This window comes from Aotus nancymaae, unplaced genomic scaffold (assembly GCF_030222135.1).
Source record: "Aotus nancymaae isolate 86718 unplaced genomic scaffold, 86718_ANA_hifiasm-v0.15.2.pri h1tg000021l, whole genome shotgun sequence".
NCBI lineage: Eukaryota > Metazoa > Chordata > Mammalia > Primates > Aotidae > Aotus > Aotus nancymaae.
In genome coordinates this window covers 26093791-26115804 of record NW_026988433.1, presented here as the reverse complement: position 1 = coordinate 26115804, position 22014 = coordinate 26093791, and the positions used below count along the sequence as shown (strand labels likewise).

General features: G+C 35.8%; 1 protein-coding gene across 2 annotated transcripts in view; it reads right to left on the bottom strand.

Moving 5' to 3' along the window:
- The window catches only part of CRY1 (cryptochrome circadian regulator 1), a 135574-nt gene that overhangs the window by 53061 nt on the left and 60499 nt on the right, over positions 1 to 22014 (bottom strand). For both annotated transcript variants that reach the window (XM_012469165.3, XM_064379894.1), the window contains exon 2: positions 3 to 111. In XM_012469165.3, coding sequence (XP_012324588.3) covers positions 3 to 111 — 109 coding nt within the window. The remainder of the gene's footprint in view (positions 1 to 2; positions 112 to 22014) is intronic.

Sequence of the window (22014 nt, the reverse complement as noted above, 5' to 3'; positions counted from 1 at the left end):
ACCTTGAAAAGCCTGGGAAACACATCTGCTGGTTGTCCACGAATCACAAACAGACGAGAGTTTAATTTTCGTAGATTGGCATCAAGATCCTCAAGACATTGAAGCAAAAATCTAGAGAGAAGAAAATATTATTTAAATTATTAAAAATATATATTTAGAAGATAAAGTATTACAAAATCATGTTATATAAGTTGAAATGCCAGCCTTTTATCTTATTACCTTATTGATTTATAAATTACTCTTTCCAAAAACCATACCAATATGTATTTTTTAATTATACACAAATTACCTAGTATTTTAATGAAGTCCTGAATAAAATCAGTAATTTTCATTAAAGTGATTATTAGTGAAAATTTAATTTGTGAACATAAGAATATATAAAGAAGTATCAAAGTAATTAAATGAAATTGGTTTCATTGTTTAAACTTGATGAAATATTTTATATACGAAAATGGCTTTTCACATAGAAAGAAACTTGAAAAATCTAGACTATCTTATGCAGGAGGGAAAAAAACCAGATATGTCTTATATAATGAATGAGCAAGCAAATAATTTAAGAATACGATGGTAAAAAGGAATCTGAGGGTACAAAAAAAAGAAAAAAAGAATATGAGTACGTTTTTGTAATATTGTAATCATTTAAGAGACTGAAATCATAATGCCCATTTTCAAGTTTCTAATCTATTTAAAAAAGAAACTAATAGTAAATAGATGCCAAATTATGTGGCTATTAATTCTCTGAATGTAGAAAATGCCATATTAACTTCTAAAAAAAAGAAAACCTTCCATGGAGTGGGGGTGGAGACTACAGACTTTATTAATGAAATAAGTAGAACAAGGCTTACACATGACAAACATCTAGGAAAATTCTGGGGCAGTACCAGAATACTGCTTACTGTGCATTTTCTGTTGTGAAGAAATGGAACACTCACAAAGAGCAAATTTAAAAGAGATATCACCCATCAAAGGTCCAATCTTACTGTGTGCCTCATGTTAATTTTCATCTAGATTCCATTCTTTTCAGCTGGACATATCTTTTTTCCTATTTTGCTTCTTTTATGTTCTTGTTATTAAGGTTAAGTATTTGTTTGCCACATGGTCTTTGAGAATAGTGATTATGTCTTACTTGTGAAGAGGAGTGATTAAGAAGCAGGGAAAGGCATATTCTAGAAGTGTACTATCCAATATGGTAACCAAAAGCCCCATGTAGCAATTTAAGTTAATTAAATTTAAAAATCAGTTCCTTAGTCACACTTGCCACACTTCAAGTTCTCAACAGCCACATGTATAGCTAGTGGCTACCATACTGAACAGTATAGCTACAGATCATTTCCATCATTGCAGAAAGTTCTCCTGGACAGACGGTTCTAAAAAGTTGCTTGGTCTAGATCATTTTGTTCTCCTTGCCCATTCTGATCCCATCATTTCACCAAATAAGTCTTGTTGATTTTTTACAACTGTAGTTATGTAGTAACGTAAGGACACTAGTCAGGTCTGACACTTCTTCCCCTTTGGGAGCACCATCCGTACAGCTTAAAGAGTCACAGTGCTCTCTATATATATTTATTGTACTTTAGGTTCTGAGGTACATATGCAGATCATGCAGGAATGTTGCATAGGTACATACATGGCAAGGTAGTTTGCTGTCTTCATCCCCCCATCACCTGTATCTGGTATTTCTCCCCTTGTTATCCCTCCCCACCCCGCTGCTGTCCCTCCTCTAGCCCTCCCCAACTGATCGCAGTATGTGATGCTCCCCTCCCTGTGTCCACGTGTTCTAATTGTTCAACACCCGCCTATGAGTGATAACATGCAGTGTTTGGTTTTCTGCTCTTGTGTCAGTTTGCTGACAATGATGGTTTCCAGTTTCATCCATGTCCCTATGAAGGACACAAACTCATTGTTTTTTATGGCTGCATAGTATTCCACGGTGTATATGTGCCACATTTTCTTTATCCAGTCTATCGTTGATGGACATCTGGGTTGGTTCCAGGTCTCTGCTATTGTAAACAGTGCTGCAATGAACATTCGTGTGCATGTGTGTTTATAATAGAACAATTTATAATTCTTTGGGTATATACCCAGTAATGGGATTGCTGGGTCAAATGGTATTTCAATTTCTAGGTCCTTGAGGAATCACCACACTGTCTTCCACAATGGTTGCACTAATTTGCACTCCCACCAACAGTGTAGAAGTGTTCCTATTTCTCCACATCCTCTCCAGCATCTGTTGTCTCCAGATTTTTTAATGACTGCCATTCTAACTGGTGTGAGATGGTATCTCAATGTGGTTTTGATTTGCATTTCTCTAATGACCAGTGATGATGAGCATTTTTTCATATATTGGCCTCATAAATGTCTTCTTTTGCAAAGTGTCTGTTCATATCCTTTGCCCACTTTTGGATGTTTTTTTTTTTTTTCTTGTAAATCTGTTTGAGTTCTTTGTAGATTCTGGATATTAGCCCTTTGTCAGATGGGTAGATTGCAAAAAATTGTTTCCCATTCTGTTGGTTGCCAGTTTGCTCTAATGATTGTTTCCTTTTCTGTACAGAAGCTCTGGAGTTTACTTAGATTTTATTTGTCTATTTTGGCTTTTGTTGCCATTGCTTTTGGTGTTTTAGCCATGTCCTTGCCTATACCTATGTTCTGAAATGGTTTTGCCTAGGTTTTCTTCTAGGGTTTTTATGGTGTTAGGGTCATCCTACAATTTCACCTTAGGAAGTCTCATGGTGGGTGTTAGGGACATCCCACCTTTCACCTTAGGAAGTCTAAATAGGAAGCAAACCCTTCCATCCTCACATTTATATTTCATTTCATCCCTTTCCTGCCTTGGTTTGGAGTCACCTCCCTAATACCTGATCCCCACCTAACCCACCACTACCAATGTACAAATACTTCAGGGGAGAAGACCGTTTTTGTCAGATGCATAGTGATATAAAAGCATCTGAGTTTAACAAAATTATCTCCAACTATGAATAATTTATCATGTCTGGTTACAAATGTTTACTGGGAAGCATCTAATTTTATGTATTTGCTTGGTAAGAAGAGTTACTAGAGAGAACAAAGATCAAAAATTAAGAAGTTGAAAGAACTAGCAATTTTAAGTTTTCTTAAATTGAAACAGTACAAAACTTAAATGTCCTGAAGGGGTAATCTAAGGCAATGATAATCCTCTAATCTCTGTTGTATCATTAGTTTCAAAATCTTCCCCACCAGAATTGAGGAAGAACTGAGAACAGCAAGAGTTCTCCATATTCAACTTTTTGGTCAAAATGATTCTATGTGGTATAAGAGTTCAATGACAGACAGTAAAATCGGAAAAGAAATAAACCAAAAGGACATGATTAATTCATAAAATGAAGAATTAAGTATGAATTAATAATTGGCTCTTTATCTTTCCCTTTCTTGTTAATAGGCTGAATAAGCATTCTGAATGCTTTTAATAAACATTTTTTTTTTTTTTTTTTTTTGGACAGGATCTTGTTTTGTCGCTAAGGCTGGAATGTAGTGGTGTAATCATGGCTCACTGCAGCCCTGAATTCTCCCACCTAAGCCTCTGGAGTGACTGGGACCACAGGAGTATGCCAGCACACCCAGGTAGTTTTCGTAGTTTTTGTAGAGGTGGGGTCTCCCCACGTTGCTCAGGCTGCTCTTGAACTCCTGGCCTCAAGTGATCCTCCCACCTCAGCCTCCCAAAGTGCTGGGATTACAGGCATAAGCCATCACATGCCCGGCTTTAACAAACATTATATGAACCAAACAAATGCACAGAATGATATGGACTGAAGTAATGTGTTATAATGGGAAAAGTTTTGCGACCAAAGAATTAGTTTTGTTTTGGTACTTCATGAAACAAAGGAATAAAAGCTGTATTTAAGTATTGTTTTCTTCTTCCAGAGATATAATTTATATCCCTCATTTCACATAAAAATTGCACAGATTTAAAAATCAGAAGCACTTTAAAAATAATATAGGTACTTTGTAATCAAATATTTTAAGTAGAAAAGTCTGTGAAGAAAAGGAAAAGAGAAAGATAAAGTAGAACACACTATGATGCTGTTCTTTGTTATAAGGCTTTTAAAACTATTTGCATATATTACTTTAATAAAATAAAATTTACATTGCTTGTATCTACTTTTGTTTATATGTGCACAAGAAAATTATTGGAAAAATACTTACCAAGCTATTAATCATATCTACCCATTAAGGAGTGGGGGTTTGAGATAGGGGTGAGAAAGAGAAAAACAAACACATTTCTTTTAACTTCATAAAAAAGTTTATAATTGATAGTGTACATTCCTTTAAAGTAAAGAAAAATGAGATATGCTATATCTACTGTATACCTGGTTTAATACACGGTGAATATCTTTTCAAAGCAATGAACATACTTCTATGGCATCAATTTTCATAGTTTCATAGTATTCCATTGCACAGATGTCCCATAATTTAACAAGTCTATCAACAAATTACTATCCTTAAATTAATCCTGAAAGTCCTATTTAGTCTCCTCATCTGTAAAATTAGGACAGTAATAGCACCTGCCTCATAGCACTGTTTGTGAGAATTAAATAAATGAACATATGGAAAGCTCTTAGAATAGTGCCTGTCCATAGTAAGTACAATGATATGTTATCTATTACCTTTTAGTGTTCTCCTTCCTATCCGCTTCTATTTTTGCTATAATTCTAGTTCGTATTATCTCTTGCTTGTATTATCTACTGAAATGCCTTAAAATAGATCTGCCTACTATCAATCTCTCTCCATTCTAATTCATTTTATATGTAATTCCAAATCTTCATGAGGCACAACTTCCTGTACAAAGGTTTTCAAAGACTCATTCCCTATATAATACACAACAAATTATTTTGCTTGGCTACTAACCTAGGGTTTTAAGTTTGTTTCCTGTCTCACATCACCCCTTTCACACCAAACCAAACCTGTCTTTCACCACACATTCAATCTCCTGGAATGTGCTCCATGCTCTTTCCTTGGCTTGGAATACCTTTACCAATTCTCATTCTTTTAAGTTCATATCTCACTAATCTTAAATCTTCCAGGTAAAAGTCACTTCTCCATCTTCTGAACCTCTGAGGTACATTATGTCCTTCAGAGGATGAAAAAATTTTACCTCATATTATAGCTATCATATATCTATATCTATATCTATATCTTTATCTATATCTATATCTATATCTATATCTACACACACACACACGTGTGTATGTGTGTAGATACATATATATATATATATAAAATAAAACCTCCTCCTGATGGATTTCAAATTAAGTCAGTCTCTCTCTATCTCTCTCTTTCTGAGACAGGGTCTTTCTCTTGCCCAGGCTGAAGTGCAGTGGCACTATCTCAGCTCACTGCAGTCTCCGTCTCCCGGGTTCAAACAATTCTTGTGCCTCAGCCTACCAAGTAGCTGGGATTACAGCAGTACGCCACCATATCGGGCTAATTATTTTTTGTATTTTTAGTAGAGATGGGGTTTCACCATGTTGGCCAGGCTAAGGTGATCTGCCTGACTCAGACTCGTGAAGTGCTGGGATTACAGGCATGAGCCACCACACCTGGCCCTATCTACAGTTTTCTTAACCTACATTTTGGTTTCTATATTTGGCAAACAAATCTCATTATATGCCTTGTATAATTTGTTGAAAAGATTAGAAATAGGATTAAATGACCTAGTATGGATGTCTTGTATAATTGTTGAAAGGATTAGAAGCCACGTAAAATCACCTAATAGGGTCTCTAGCACATGGTAGATATGTATTAAACAGAAGTTATTTTCCCTTGAGAATAATTCCTGTGTGTGTGTGTGTGTGTGTGTTTAAACACTCCATGTATATCTATCTATAAATACTTGGGCATGACAAAAGAAACCATGCATTAGTTAGACATCTACACCTGTATACATAATTACTTTGAACTCATAACTTCATCTGAATGTGACTCTGAACTACGATTTGAAGAAAACCTTTCCCAATGGCAAGGTCAGTGTGACTATGAATATTATAAAACAAAGTACAATGCAATTAAGACTCAACTAATCTCTAAGCATATAAATTTTCCTTGATAACACCTTCAATAGCCCAGGTTCAAAGTATCAACTCAGTTTGGGTGTGATTTCTTTTTAATCCTAAATGAATAATGTTACTTAAAAACTGTACAAAATCTAATGCTCAATCCTTTACCCTTAACTGGGAAGAGGATCAGATCCGTCAGAATTCAGATTCAGTGTGTTTCAAAGAACACACCAAGTTCAACCTTAATGTAATAGATATGCATGTGCTCTGGGACACTCAATATTGAATGAAACAAATGATTTATTTTTAATATATTCTACTGAAAATACATATGACATCATTTTAACAGGAACATACTTCCCGATCTTCTCCAATTTGGCATATATATTACTTTCTTCAACTACACCCATTAGAAGGCTCAGTTAATAATGCTATTAACTACATGCAACAGATTGCTTTTTAAATAGGTCAAATGATAGTAAAACGCACTATATTCCTTCATATAATTGTACTGCCTACATATAAGCACAGTCCTCATATTATTTAATTGCAATACTGAATGCACCACTTTAAACTGAAGAGGTATTAGGTGACAAAAGACATTTCTTCACTTTAAACATTTTAAGGATTTTTTTCCTCTAGAGATCACTATCTATTGCTATTATTTTAAGAATTATATGCAGTAAGCTTCCTTATGCCATTTCCAAAAGATGACTTCAACATGAATCAACAGAAATATTTTCCTAAAGTAGGTCATTGCTATAGCAACCAGCAGACGGTTTAGTATACTCCGTCACAATGACCTACTTTCCAGCCTATGCTAGAACAGCTTTATATAACTACAATTTCTAGCTCTATGAAATAATCCAAAAAAGGCAATGGTAAGATACAACATAATCAATCCTATTAGAGTTGAAAACAAGGCATTAAGAACTAACATGTATCATACCAGAATAAAGCCATGTGGTTCTGTATGTTAGTTTGTAAAATATATCTTACACACTCAGCAATAAAAACTATACTTACAATATCTAAACAAGAACAATCCGTTGGTGACCCCAGATAACTGATTTAAAGATTGTAAACTAAAATCACTGAAACCACAAGAAGAATAACCTTATTATCCGCATAAAACAAGAGTTAAATTAAAAAAAAATTAAAGTTCTGTATACACTATCATAAAGAAAAAAAATGGAGATTCTCAGTCATTAACCAAAGTCTATTATATTAGAGATTTAAAAAATATATCAATTTGTGTCTGTGTAAATTTAATGAAGTTTACATATACTCTTTTTTGGTTTGTAACAAATTTTTAGTGCTTTCATCCAACTTAATTTTATTTAAATTGACTGGATATTTGTGATAAACACTTTCCCTGAAGATAAGAGTCTAATGTTCAATAAAGATGAAATATATATTTTAAAAGAAAATTTTGCATCTGTCAGACTCTAGAAGCCATAAACTAGTAGACCTATATAACTTTTTATAACTTGTATTTTTCAATGTCCTCTTTTAAATCTTGAAATAAAAGACCTAGACAATACAACATATCCATATACATAATTTTAAAGCATTAAAATAATGCTTTAATTGACACATATAGGAGAAATTAAAGGAAAGTCATTTATATTTAGAAAGAAGTAACATGTACTTCTAGAGGTAAATATGTGGGCATGACATAAGGAGACAATGAATTAAAATTCAATGTCCACACTTGCATAATCATTTTAAATTTAGCCAGCTACAAAACAGACTGATACAATTGTGTTACTGGTGACTCAAACACAATACACCATGAGTGATATTTTCTTGGTGATATGATTTTCTGAAACATTGACCAAGACAATAAAGTTCAGAAAAAAGCAAAGTACAATCTTTCCTTTATTTATATAGGTGATAAATACATTTCAGGAAAGCTCAGTTTATATTAAAATTGTGTAAAAATATATCTATTGTTTATATGTAAAAATGGATGGTTCAGAAAATTAAGAAGAAGTTTTTCACTTATATTAAACATCTGGAAGAACGTCTGAAAGTTACATGGAACTCAGAAAAACTATTTTATTTACTTATTTGTTTTAGAGACAGGGTCTCATTATGTTGCCCAGGCTGGCCTCAAATTCCTGGACTCAAGTGATCCTTCCAGCTCAGTGGCTTCCTGAATAGCTGAGACTATGTGCATGCAGTATGGCATCTAGAGACAACTATTTATTTTGAGGGATTACTCTAAGTACTGAAAGAAATCTTCCATTATTGGCCTCTCCTCACTAATTCCACTTGATTGGCACCTTCCAATCATTGTGACAACTGGCCAGACACAGTAGCTCATGCCTGTAATCCCAGCACTTTGGGAGGCCAAGGTGGGTGGATCGCTTGAGTGCAGTAGTTCGAGACCAGCCTGGGCAATATAGAGACACCTCATCTCTACAAAAAACACAAAAACACTAGCTGGGCGTGGTGGCACATGCCTGTAGTCCTAGCTACTTCGGAGGCTGAGGCAGGAAGATCACTTGAGCCTAGGAAGTTGAGGCTGCACTGAGCTGGCTGTGATCATGCTAGCACACACTGCACTGCAGGCTGTGCGATACAGTCAGATCTTGTCTCAAAAAAAATCAGTCATTGTCACAACCAAAAATTCCTCCACAAATTTTCTAAAATGCCTTTGAAGGAGTGATACTGCTCATTACTTCTATAATTTCAATCACTGATTTATGAGTTATACAAAGATAAATGAGGTTCTAAGACAGATCTTAAAACCTAAAAAAGGAAATTATATGTACATAATGTACATAAATACAACAGAACTGGCTATGGTAGACTATAACATATAAAATATCATTAATATGCTTTGAAAAATCAGGAGGGAGAAATCACTTTTTGATTTTTCTTTCCATCTTTTGATACGAAGAGAAGCTTAGGCAAAAATTTCAAGGATGTGGTGATGGTAGGCAGGGACCCTGAAGTAGCAATACAATTTTAATAGCTGGAGATAAGGAAAATTACTGGCCACTGGATTGTAACCTACAACTAGGCCTTGTTCACCACTTCCCACTGTCCAATTCCTGACATACAGCAGGAGTTCAATAAATATCTAATTAATGACTGACTACATAAATTAATTATTGAAAGCAGAAGAAAGGGATTTTAAAGGTTTGATTCAATAGTCAATGAAGAAGAAACATGAAAGGGAAAGAATATTCTCTGAATGTCTATTGTGCTGGATACTTTACATACACTATATTCCTAACAACTTTACAAGGCATCTCATTTTAAAAATGATGGAATCAAATTCACCAAGAACATTTTCAAACCCAGGTAAACAATGAAAAAGAAAATTTAATCTGGATGTCTCTGACTCCAAGCCATAGTGCTCTTTGTACTACATATGTAACTTTCCTACAGACTATGTAATAATCTAAGATGTTTTAGGAAAATTAATTTGACAGCTTTAAGAACACAACAATGACTAGAATATAGTTTTTGCCCTCCAGCTAAGGAATAGGCATGTGCATCAATTAAGAAAAATTTAGGATATACTATGGTAAAAAATCAGTCAAAGAAGGTCACATGGTCAAGTTAGTCTTCAAAAAGGCAGGAAAGCAAATACTTCTTTCAGAGAGGGATACTGAGTAACAGTGTACAGTAATGACATCTACCACAATATCTAAACACTGATATTATATGCCATGTAGTAAATTCTATTATGAAGAGTGTATTAACAGCAGCCAGAAAAAACCTAACTGTGGGGATGGGGAAAAGGACAGGGGAGGGCACGCACAAGGAAGAACAGATTTGAGTAGTTTAGAATAGGTGTTGCTTGAGGGGATAAAGGAGGAATGGGCAACCAAAGCAAAGAAAATAGTATATATGCTTGAACCACAGAAACTCACAAGAGCTGGGGTTAGGGATAGCTGGGGAAGGACTGTAAGTATTATGCTTTCTATACTAAGATGTTTATTCTCTCCAACCCAAGTTTTAACATTTCAAAATATATTCAATTCAATGTCAAAACAAACCTGTTGTCAACTTGTTGTTGACAGTACACTGAATTAAGATACCCTAACAGAAGGGCCAGGAGCTGTGGCTCATGTCTGTAATCCCAGTACTTTGGGAGGCCGAGGCTGGCGGATCACGAGGTCAGGAGATCAGGACCATTCTGGCTAACACGGTGAAACCCTGTCTCTATTAAAAATACAAAAAATTAGCTGGGTATGGTGGCACATGCCAGTAATCCCAGCTCCTCAGTAGGCTGAGGCAGAAGAATTGCTTGAACCCAGGAGGCAGAGGTTGCAATGAGCCGAGATTGCGCCACTGCACTCCAGCCTGGGTGGCAGAGCAAGATGCCGTTTCAAAAAAAAAAAAAAAAGATACCCTAACAGAAATAACTAACAACAACAAAAGAAAACTTCTTAAAATAATTCACTGGGTTGTTCAAAAAGCAAGAAGGCATAATAGGTCACAGAGAGATAAAGTCAGCTTTATCCCTGGGGATTTCTGCAGAGCCCTAAGAACTCTGAGCTTCGTCTGGATTGAGGAGGATAGGAGATCAAGCCCAAGGCCCACCCAAAGTAAGGAAGCTAATAATAGATTCAATAGCCTGGGCTCCCAAAACCTTTAGTAAATAAGACATAAATCTTTTTTTTTGCTTATTATACCCAGACTGCTCTGATATAAATCTTAAGTCATATGATAAAGATTACAAGGAAACTTACCTGTTTCTAGCCAGTTTGGGTTGAAAGAAAATAAAATCTCCCGCTGAATGGAAAGGGAAAAATCTTAACTTTATAGTAGTGAATACTGACAAGCACTACCTTAACCAAACCAGAATAAACATCACCTGTGATAAGTGAATCATGTTGATATTATGTTCACTCTGACGTGATATGATGAGAAAACCATTTCACCTCTGGTATTTTCCCCCAAGTCCCCTTAATCCTAGTTTAATCATGAAAAAAAAAAAATCAGACAAACCCAAATTGAAGGCCATTCTACAAAATATTTGACCAGTACTCAAAACCACAGATGTCATAAAAAATAGAGAAAGCCTGAGAAACTGTTACAGAGGAGACAAAGGAGACATATGACTAGATGCAGTGTGGTATTACAGATGGGCTCATGGAAAAGAAAAACTTAGTGGAAATCTGAATAAAGCCTTTAGTTAGTACCATGGTTTCATAGTTTTAACAAAAGTACCATGGAAATGGAAATGTTAATATTAGAGGAAACAGGATACAGAGCATACAGGAACTCTCTGTATTAGCTCTGCATATTTTCTAAAAATCTAAAATTATTCAAAAAAATTTATTTAAAAAATCTGAGAATGAATCACCTCAAAGCAAATTCATGGAATATATGTGGTCCCAAACATCTCAAGCATGACAATGAGTTTAAAGTGGTCCCAGGCTCGTTGTGTCCTGAGATAACTGTTATACACACACATAAATACATACACACACACACACACACACACACACATACACACACACGTGCCCGCGTCATAAATCCTCTCTGCACTCTCAACTTCAAAACTCAACTTCAGACCAGGCACGGTGGCTCATGCCTATAATCCCAGAGCCCAGGAGTTCTAGACCGGCCTGGGCAACATGGAGAAACCCTGACTAAATTAGTTGGGCATGGTTGCATGCACCTGTAATCTCAGCTACTCAGGAAGGGAAGGTGGGAGGATCGCTTGAGCCCAAGAGGTCAAGGCCACAGTGAGCCTTGATCACATCCCTGCACTCCAGCCTGCGTAACAAAGCAAGATCAATTTTAAATTGGTATCATCCATACGTTACAAAATTAGAAAACACTTTTCTAAACAATTTATGGGACCAAGAACATCCTAATGAATTTGAGAAAATACGTAAAACTAAATGACAGTGAAAAAAATCTAATATTTGTCGAATGCAACTGAAGTGGTACTTAAAAGGAAATGTATAGGCTTAAACACTTATTATAAAAGAAGACTTGAAATTAAGAAAACCAGCAGAATAAATCCTTAAAAAGTAAAAAGAAGAAAGTGATACAGAACAGAAATTAGTGAAAACAGAACACAAATTCATAAGAGAAACAGCAAAGCCAAATGTATTACATGAAAAGACAACAATATAAATGTCTGACAAGAATAAGAAAAAAATGGGGAACAGCAAAGTAAAAAATGTTAAGAATTCTTTTAAAAGGGGGGATATCATCTCAGATACTGCAGGGATTGAACAGAAAATAAATAATTTTATGCAAACAAATTTCAAAACTTAGATAAAATAAATTCCTTGCTAAAATTGACTCAAGAAATTTAAAACTTATCAAAATAGACTCTAGTAAAAAAAGAACACGAATGGTTCTAAGTCACAAAAGAAACTGAATCCATAGTTTAAAATCTTACAAGAAAAACACGAGTCAGTGAGCTTTACAGATGAATTCTACCAAATATTCAAAGAATAGATAATTCTAATTTTAGAAAGGATTCTAATCTCATAAAGAGGATAGGAGGTTAGATTTACCTCGACACCAAAACCAGACAAAGACAGTACAAAAGGAAAATTATAAACTAAATTCTCTCATAAGCATATTATAACAGCAAACCAAATCCTGCAATATACAAAACATATTATATATCATGATCAAGTTGGGCTTATCCTCAGAAAGTTAAATCATTTAATACTTACAAATTGGTTATTGTAATTCACCTTATTCATAAAATAAAGAAGAAAAACTATATAACCAATTGACCAGATGTATAAAGAGCAGCAACAAAATCTCAATTCCCATTTAGTTTCAATAAACTAGAACTAGCAGGTAACATCCCCAATCTGAAAAAGGGTACCCGTAAAAATACTTAGAGAAAACATCACATATAATAGTGAAATGCTGAAAGCACTTCCTTTAAGATTGGAAAGAAGACAAAGATGCCTGCTACCACTGCTTCTCTATTCAATCTGGTAGGCCTAACTGATGTAGTGCAGGTTGAGCAACCCAAATCTGAAATGCTTCAAAATCCAACACATTTTGAGTCTGACACTGTCAGAGGCATTCGAACCAGAGTGACTCCATCTTAAATAGGGCCTGGGTAAAATAAGGCTGAGACCTGCTGAGGTGTACTTCCAGGAAGTTAGGCATTCTTTGTCACAGGATGAGACAGGAGAGGTCAGCAGGACTGGTATCACAAGATTTAGGTCACAAAGACCCTGCTGATAAAACAGAGTGCCCAGCCAGCCAAAACCCACCAAAACCCACAAAACCAAGATGGAGACGGAAGTAACCTCTGGTGGTCCTCATTACTCATTATACACATATTATAATGCATTAGCATGTTAAGACACTCCCACTAATGCCATGACAGTTTACAAATGCCAAAACAACATCCGGACGATACCCTATATGGTCTAAAAAGAGAAACCTTCAGTTCTGGCAACTCCCCATCCCTTTCCTGGAAAACTTATGAATAATCCACCCCTTGTTTAGCATATAATCAAGAAATAACCCTAAGTACACTCAGTCAGGAAATCCATGCTGCTGCTCTCTCTATGGAGTAGTCATTTTTTATTTCGCTACCTGTTTAATAAACTTTCTTTCATTTTACTCTGTGGACTTGCTCCAAATTCTTTGAGTTCCAAGAACCTTCTCTTAAGGTCTGGATCGGGAACCCATGTCAGTAACATGACATCCAAAGGAAATGCTCCAATGAATTAGGTTGCTCAACTGTAAATATAATGTCAATATTGAAATATATTGGAAAAAAATCTGAAATCCAAAACACTTCTGGTCCCAAGCACTATGGACATAGGATACTCATCTGTAATACAAGAAGAAGAAATAGAAGGTTTAAGGATGGGAAAGGAAGAAGCAAAACCATGATTATTTATAGATGATAGGCAAATAAGTACTATTGATATAGCAAAAATAAATACACAAATAAGTGTTTCAAAGGATTAAAATCACTGAATTTCTGGAATCAATTAGACTAATGTAATCCTTGGAACTTATGACTCTCTGATCTCAAAAATCACACAGAGCTATTTATAGTCTAGAAATTATATTAGTTCTTGTCTAATTTTAGAAACTGCTGCATTGTGACCCTATCAGGTTAGGCCAAATAAAGTATAAGATATACTTCTAGGATTTAAAGGATTTACATACAACTAAAATAACATCTGCCTAGCTTGTGTTCACAAACATGCTGTTCCAGATCTATGAATAATGCTCTTCTGTAGTCTAACAGTTCTATTTCAAATTTCTGTCCTTCAGAAACATACTAATAATGCTGAAAAATTATTCCACCTTTTTTGATCTATGACCTAGCACATGTAACTATTTAGGTCTGTTTGAAGTTTAAATGGTCAAGATCTTTCTCATATTGACACTGCAAAAATTGAGTCACTTATGCAGTCTATCCAGTAATGTATCTATTAACAATTTATTGAGAGCCTAGTATATGTCAGACATTGTTGTGGTCCCTGGGAATAAAGCAGAGAACAAAATTAAGTGCCTGCTATCATAAGGTTTGCATGTCAGATGATAATGATGATAATGATTACAGCTGCAAACATTCAGAAAGTGTGTATAAGACACTGCTTTAAGCACTTTAAATGTTTATACTCAATAACCCTTTGATATAGGTACTTCCTCTATTTCCAAATTAGGAAATTGAAGCATAGAAAGGTTATGTCATTTTCCCAAGGACACACGAATAGTAAAGTGGCAAAGCCATGATTTAAACCTAGTCAGCTTGGCTCCAAATTCCAAGCACTTGAACCACTATATGGTATTTCAGTGCTGATAATTTTCATGGAGAAAACTAAAATAGAGTAGAAGGATATTAGAGGGTATAATTTTATGCAAAGTAGACATAGAAGGATTTATTCATATCCTTCTGTTTATTGAACACCTCCCTTTGAAGGTTGCCTCAGACCATCTCTTCCCACAGTCTCCTAATATCATTTAATTTCATCCTTCAAGTTAATCAGGCCAAAGACTTGCCTGTTTCGTCAGAATCGAAAAGGGTTAGGCTGCAGTAACAAACAACCTCCCAAATCAGTGGCTTGACAAAATAAAAGTTTTAATCTTGCTCATGCTGAGTATACTGCAACTGTGGCTAGTTACCTTCTAATGATGACTTTACCATCCCAGCTATTATGACCTTGTGGTTCTATAATTTTAACACAAGGCCTCCTCCACAGCAGGGGAAGAACTGGGACACATACAGGGGCTTTATATTGCCTTTGCCAAGTACTTCCTCACACAATTTATTGGCCAGAACTAGTTACACGGCCTTGCTAGACTGCAAAGAGAGCTGAGAATTCAAATACTGCATAGCCCAGGTAAGAAAGGGGAATTGGATATTAGCGAACACTACTATATCATCCTTGACCTCTTTTTCTTTCACAGTCCACCTCTAAAACCATGGCAAATCTTAATAGCTCTATGTTCAAAATACATCCAGAATCTGATTACTTCTGACTGCTTCTACCTCTACAACTCAGCTTCAATTCTTCATCACTTCTGACCTAGGTGATTCCACTGGCCTTCTATCTGACCACACTGCTTCCAGACTTGTCCCCACTGCCATCCAGTCTACTCTTCACCCAGATACCAAGTGGTTATGTCATCTCTATGAACAAAGTTTCCAACTGCAATGACTTTCCAACCCATTCAAAATTGTTTTGTTTTTTTTTTTCCATCCTTAAAATGGCCTTCTAGGTCCTACAGAATGAACCTGGGCAATAAATACCACTATGACTCCATCTTCCCTACTACTCTCCCTCCTACTTATTTTGTTCCAGCCACATGTCCTCCTTGGGATCCTGTGAGCATGCCAGAAATTGTCCTACTTCAGTACCTTTGCACAGGATGTTCTTTCCGTCTAGAATACAATTTCCCTCATACATTCACATGGTTCAGTTCCTCTCTTTCTTCAGGTCATTTCTCAAATGTCATCTTTGAAGTGAGGCCCTCTCTGACCACCCGACCACCTGAACTAAAATAGACCTCTCTCTACTTCTAGCTATTAGTATTCCTGAGCCCCTATCCTTGCTATATTTTTCTCTTTAACATACTATATATTTTATTTATGTGTTAATAATCTGTACCCTACCCCTACTCAGATATAAATTCCATTAAAGTAAGGTTTTTGCCTCTTTTATGCACTACAATTAATAAATATATATAGTGAATGAAGATGACACGTGAGCAGAAACACACCTAAGGGAGTAAATGACCTATATAAATAACTGAGAAAACAGAACATCACAGAGGGAATAACTGCCCAGACACATGGGACCTTGTGCCTGTTTGAGGAACAAAAACTGGGCCAATATGCTTGGACATCAAACAGAAAGGGGAAAGAATAATAAGAAAATGATAATCCCAGCACTCTGGGAGGCTGAGGCAGGTGGATCACCTGAGGTCAAGAGTTCGAGACCAGTCTGGCCAACATGATGAAATCCCATCTCTAATAAAAATACAAAAATTAGCTGGGCATGGTGGTGGGCACCTGTAATTCCAGCTACTCAGAAGGCAAAGGCAGGACAATCACTTGAACCCAAGAGGTGGAGGTTGCAATGAGCTGAAATTGTACCATTGCACTCCAGCCTGGGCAGCAAGAGTGAAACTCCACCTCAAAAAAAAAAAAAAAAAAAAGAAAGAAAGAAAAAAAAAGAAAAAGAAAATGATGTTCAGGTTCTACTAGGAGTCAATCACATGTGTCCACGTAAATAATGGTAGGGACTTCAGTTTTTACTCTGAGTGAGCTGAGAACTCATTGAAAGATTTTCAGCAGAGGTTGGAACATAACATAAATTTGTTTTTTAGAAATTACTTTTTAAATTTAATTTATTTTAGAGAAAGAGATTCACTCTGTTGTCCAGGCTGAAGGATCACTTGGGTTGCTAAGTAGAAAATGAGTATCAGTCAAAGAAAGGGCAGGCACAAGAAAATCACTTGGAGGTTACTATACTTCTTTACAAGAGAGATGATAACATGGATAAAAATGGTAATGGTGAAAATGATAAGAGAGTGGGAATCTGAATAGAAATTCAACAGCTAATATAGCAAACAAAGTGGGATGACTAAGTCTGGAGTTTATGGTAGAAGGCTGAATCTGAGATATAAAATTGGGAATCACGAGCACATACATAGTAGTCATAAGACTAGATAAAAGAAAGGCTGACAGAAGCAGCTTCACTTTGAATAAACAAAGTGAACAACAGAGAAGGCTGAAGAGAGAGCAGAAAAGAGGAAAGATGGAATAAAGTCTGTAGAGACAGTGGCAAAAGATAGATGTATGGATTCTTAGAAGGAAAGATGGATAGACTGACTTATAAAAGAAATGAGGGAAGGGCAAACAGCAAAATGGGATAGACATGCAAAAACACAAGACAAAGAGAAGCAAGGACATATGGGACAGAAAAAGACTAACAAAATATAAAAGCAAGAATGGATAAAGACAGATGGAGAATGGTAAGAGGGTCAAAAAAAAAAAAAAGGAAATAAAAACAATGTCAGGGAGATGATAGAATAGGAAGCCCTGGACTCTCTTTTCATCCACAGACACGCTGATTCAACAGCAATACACACAAGTCAATTCCCTTTGTGAGAAATCAACAAATTAGTTGAGAAGCTCCTGCACACTAGGAGAATGTGAAACTAGTCACACTGAAACTAGCAGGAGACACCCTCTCATCATAATCTCCACTCCTGGCACAGAGTCATATGATTGAGAGGAAACTCTCAGCTCCTAGGTTTTCCCTGAGGAAGACACATCCAATGCTCCGTCCCTTCCAGGTGCTGCCCAAGGGACTAGCATCTGTATCACTCATTTCAGAGTGTTGACATGATCTGGCATATTCTAGACACCTGGGGGCCACCAAGAATAAAAAAGGTGGTTTGAACTAGCACACAAATACTTGCCACAGCCCCCTATCACAGCCCAGAGCAGAGTGAGTAGGTATAAAACTCTAGCTCCCACCTTCTCCTCAAGGATTCAAGGAGGGAAAAGTGTTGGATCATACATCCAACATCCCAACTTTGAGGTGCTACCTGAGGGAATGGCTTCTATCTCACCTCTCTCAGAGTGTTGTCAGGACCTGGTAACACTCTAGACATATGGGGGCTATCAAGAACAAAGATGACAGTTCAGATTAGCACAAAGGTATGAGAGGCCCACAGAACTCTAGTCATATTGAATGGTGAAAATGTTCTTCTATATGAGGCCAATGCATAAAAACTAGAAGAGGTAGTACATTTGTTTCTAATATATAGATACCTACACAAAGAGTCAAGGAAAATGAAGAAACAAGGAAACACAATTCAGATAAAGAAATAAGGTAGGCCGGGCACGGTGGCTAACACCTGTAATCCCAGCACTTTAGGATGCCAAGGTGGGCAGATCATGAGGTGAGGCGATTGAGACCATCCTGGCCAACATGGTGAAGCTCCATCTCTACTAAAAATACAAAGATTAGCTGGGTGTGATGATGGGCACCTGTAGCCCCAGCTACTTGGGAGGCTGAGGCAGGAGAACTGCCTGAACCCAGGAAGCAGAGTTTGCAGTGAGCCTGAACCCAGAAAGCAGAGTTTGCAATGAGCTGAGATTGTGCCACTACACTCCAGCCTTGGCAACAGAGTGAGACTGTCTCCAAAAAAAAAAAAAGAAAGAAAAGATAAACCCCCAAAACCAACCCTAATGAAATAGAGATGTATAAATTACCTGACCAATAATTTAAAATACCATCATGAAATGCTCAATGAGCTCAGGAGAACAATTCATGAACAATGTGAGAATTTCAACAAAGAGATAGAAAATTGGAAAAAGAACCAAACAGAAATACTGGAGCTGAAGAATACAATAACTAAACTGAAAAATTCAGTAGAGGGGTTCAACAGCCGACTACAACAAGCAGAATAAAGAATCAATAAACTCGCAGAGCAATAATTTGAAATTATCTAGTCAGAGGAACTAAAAGAGAAAAGAATAAAATACTGAAGAACAATTAAATTTGAGGCTGCAGTGAGCTATGCATTATGGGAATTTCAGAAGGAGGAGAGAGAGGAAGGACAAGGTCACAAAACAATTCTTAACAAATTTAGGAAGATTAAAACTATACTAAATAACTTTTCTGATGACAGTAGAATGAAACAAGAAATCAAATGCAGAAAGAAAACTAGAACTCACAAATATGTAGAAAATAAACCACACACTTTTGGTCAAAGCAGAAATCAGAAAATATTTTGACACAAATAAAAACAAAACACAACATGTGAAACTTATGGTAGAACACCAAGGAACTAGAAAAAGAATATAACTCAGTACAAAGTTAACAGAAGGGAGGAAATAATAAAGATTAAAGCAGAAATTAAATAGAGATTAGAAAAACAATAGAAAAAATAAATAAACTAAGAGTTGGTATACTGAAAAGATAAACAAAACTGATGCACTTTTAGTTAGGCTAAGAATAAAAGAGAAAAGATTCAAATAAAATTAGAAATGAAAGTGGAGACATTCCAACCAATGCCACAGAAATAAAAAGGATCATAGGAGACAACTATAACCAATTACACACCAACAAACTAGGTAACTCAGAAAAAATGGATAAATTCCTAAAATCATACAGCCTAACAAGACTGAATCATGAAGAAATAGAAAGTCTAAACAAGCTTACAACTACTAAGAAGACTGAATCAGTAACCAAAAACCTCCCAACAAAGAAAAGCAGATGGCTTCACTGGTGAATTCTACTAAACATTTAAAGAAGAATTACTGCCAATCCTTCTCAAAGTCTTCCAAAACACTGAAGAGGACAGAATATTTTCAAAATTATTTTTTATGAGCCAACATTATCTTAGTACCAAAGCCAGATAAAGACATCACACAAAAAAACGACATGCCAATATTCTTAACAAACAGATGTAAAAGTCTTCAACAAAATACTGGCAAAACAAATTCAAGAGCACATTAAAAGGATCATATACCGTGATTAAGAAGGATTTATCTCTGGTGCACAAGGATGATTTATAAAAATCAATTAATGCAAAGCATGACATTAACAAAATGAAAAATTAAAAAGTCACATGATCATCTCTACAGATGCAGAAAAAATGTTTGATAAAATTTAACACATTTTCATGATAAAAAACCTTCAACAAACCAAGAAAAGAGGAAAATTACCTCCACATTATAAAGATTATAATATGAAATGCCCACAGCTAATACTCTACTTGATGTTGAAAAACTGAAAGCTACCTAAAGTGATCTATAGATTCAATGCAATCCCTATCAAAATCCCAACGAGAAAGAACTCCAAATTGCCAAAATAATATTAAAAAAGAAGAAGAAAGCTAGAGACATCACACTTCTTGACTTCAAAATACATTACAAAGCTACAGTAAATAAGACAGTATGACATAGGTATAAAGACAGGCATATAGACCAACTGAACAGTATAGAGTGTCCAGAAATAAATCCAAACATAAACGGTCAACTGATCTCCAGGGCCAAGAATGCACAACATGGAAACGATAGTCTCTTTGACAAATGGTGTTGGGAAAACAATATCCAAATAAAAAAGAATAAAGACTTAAATATAAGGCCTGAAACTATAAAACTCCTACAAGAAAACAGAGGAAAAGCTTTGTGACACTGGGTCTTGGCAATGCTTTCATTGATATGACTCCAAAGGAACTGGCAACAAATGCAAAAATAGATTACATCAAACTAAAACCTTCTACACAGCAAAGGAAACCATCAACAGAGAGAAAAGGTAGCCTATGGAATGGAAGAAAATATTTGCAAATCATTTATCTGATAAGGAGTAAATTTCCAAAATATGTAAGGAATTCCTGCAGCTCAACAGCTGAAAACAACCTGTTAAAAAATGGGTTAACCATCTGAACAGGAATTTTTCTAAAGGAAACAAACAAATGGCCAACAGGTATATGAAATGATATTAAACATCACTATTGTCAGAGAAATGCAAATCAAAACCACAATGAGATATTACCTTATACCTATAGCTATTATCAAAAAAACAAAAAACAATGTGTTCGCAAGGATACGGAGAATATGATGTTGGTGGTGCCGCAAAATTGTATAATTACTATAGAAAAAGCATAGCAGTTACTAAAAAATTTTAAATAGAACTACCATATGATTTGCAAACTCACCTCCAGGTTTTTATCCAAAATAATTAAACTAAGATTCCAAAGCAATATAAGCACTCCCAAGTTTACTGCAGCACTATTCAAAATAGTCGAGAGGTGGAAACAACCTAAATTTCATTCACAAAATGATGGATAAAGAAAATATTATACATACGTATACAAACACATGTATACATATATACACAAATACAAAATATGCACACAATGTAATATTATTTGGCTATTAAAAAGAAGCCATTCTTCAATATATCACAACATGTATGAACCAAACAATTAGGACATTATGCTAAGTGAAATAAGCCAGTGAAAAAGGACAAATACTGCATGATTCCATTTATATGAGGTATATAAAATGGTCAAATTCATAGAAGCAGAGAATAGTTAGAATGGTGGCTATCTGGTGCCAAAAGGGAAGGGGAAACAGGAAGTTTCTAATCAACAGGTATAAAGTGTCAGTTACTAAAGATGAATATTTTGTTTGTTTTGGCTTGTTTTTTTGAGACAGAGTCTTGCTCCGTCACCCAGGCTGGAGTGCAGTGGCACAATCTCAGCTCACTGCAGCCTCCACCTCCCAGGCTCAAGCAATTCTCCTGCCTTAGCCTCCCGAGTAGCTTGGATTACAGACATGCACCACCACACCTGGCTAAGTTTTGTATTTTTAGTAGAGATGGAGTTTCACCATGTTGGCCAGGCCGGTCTCGAGCTCCTGACCTCATGTTCCGGCTGCTTCAACCTCCCAAAGTGCTGAGATGAGGCATGAGCCACTGTGTCCAGTCAAAAGATGAATACTTTCTAAAACTCTGTTGTACAACTTTGTGACTATAGTTAACAA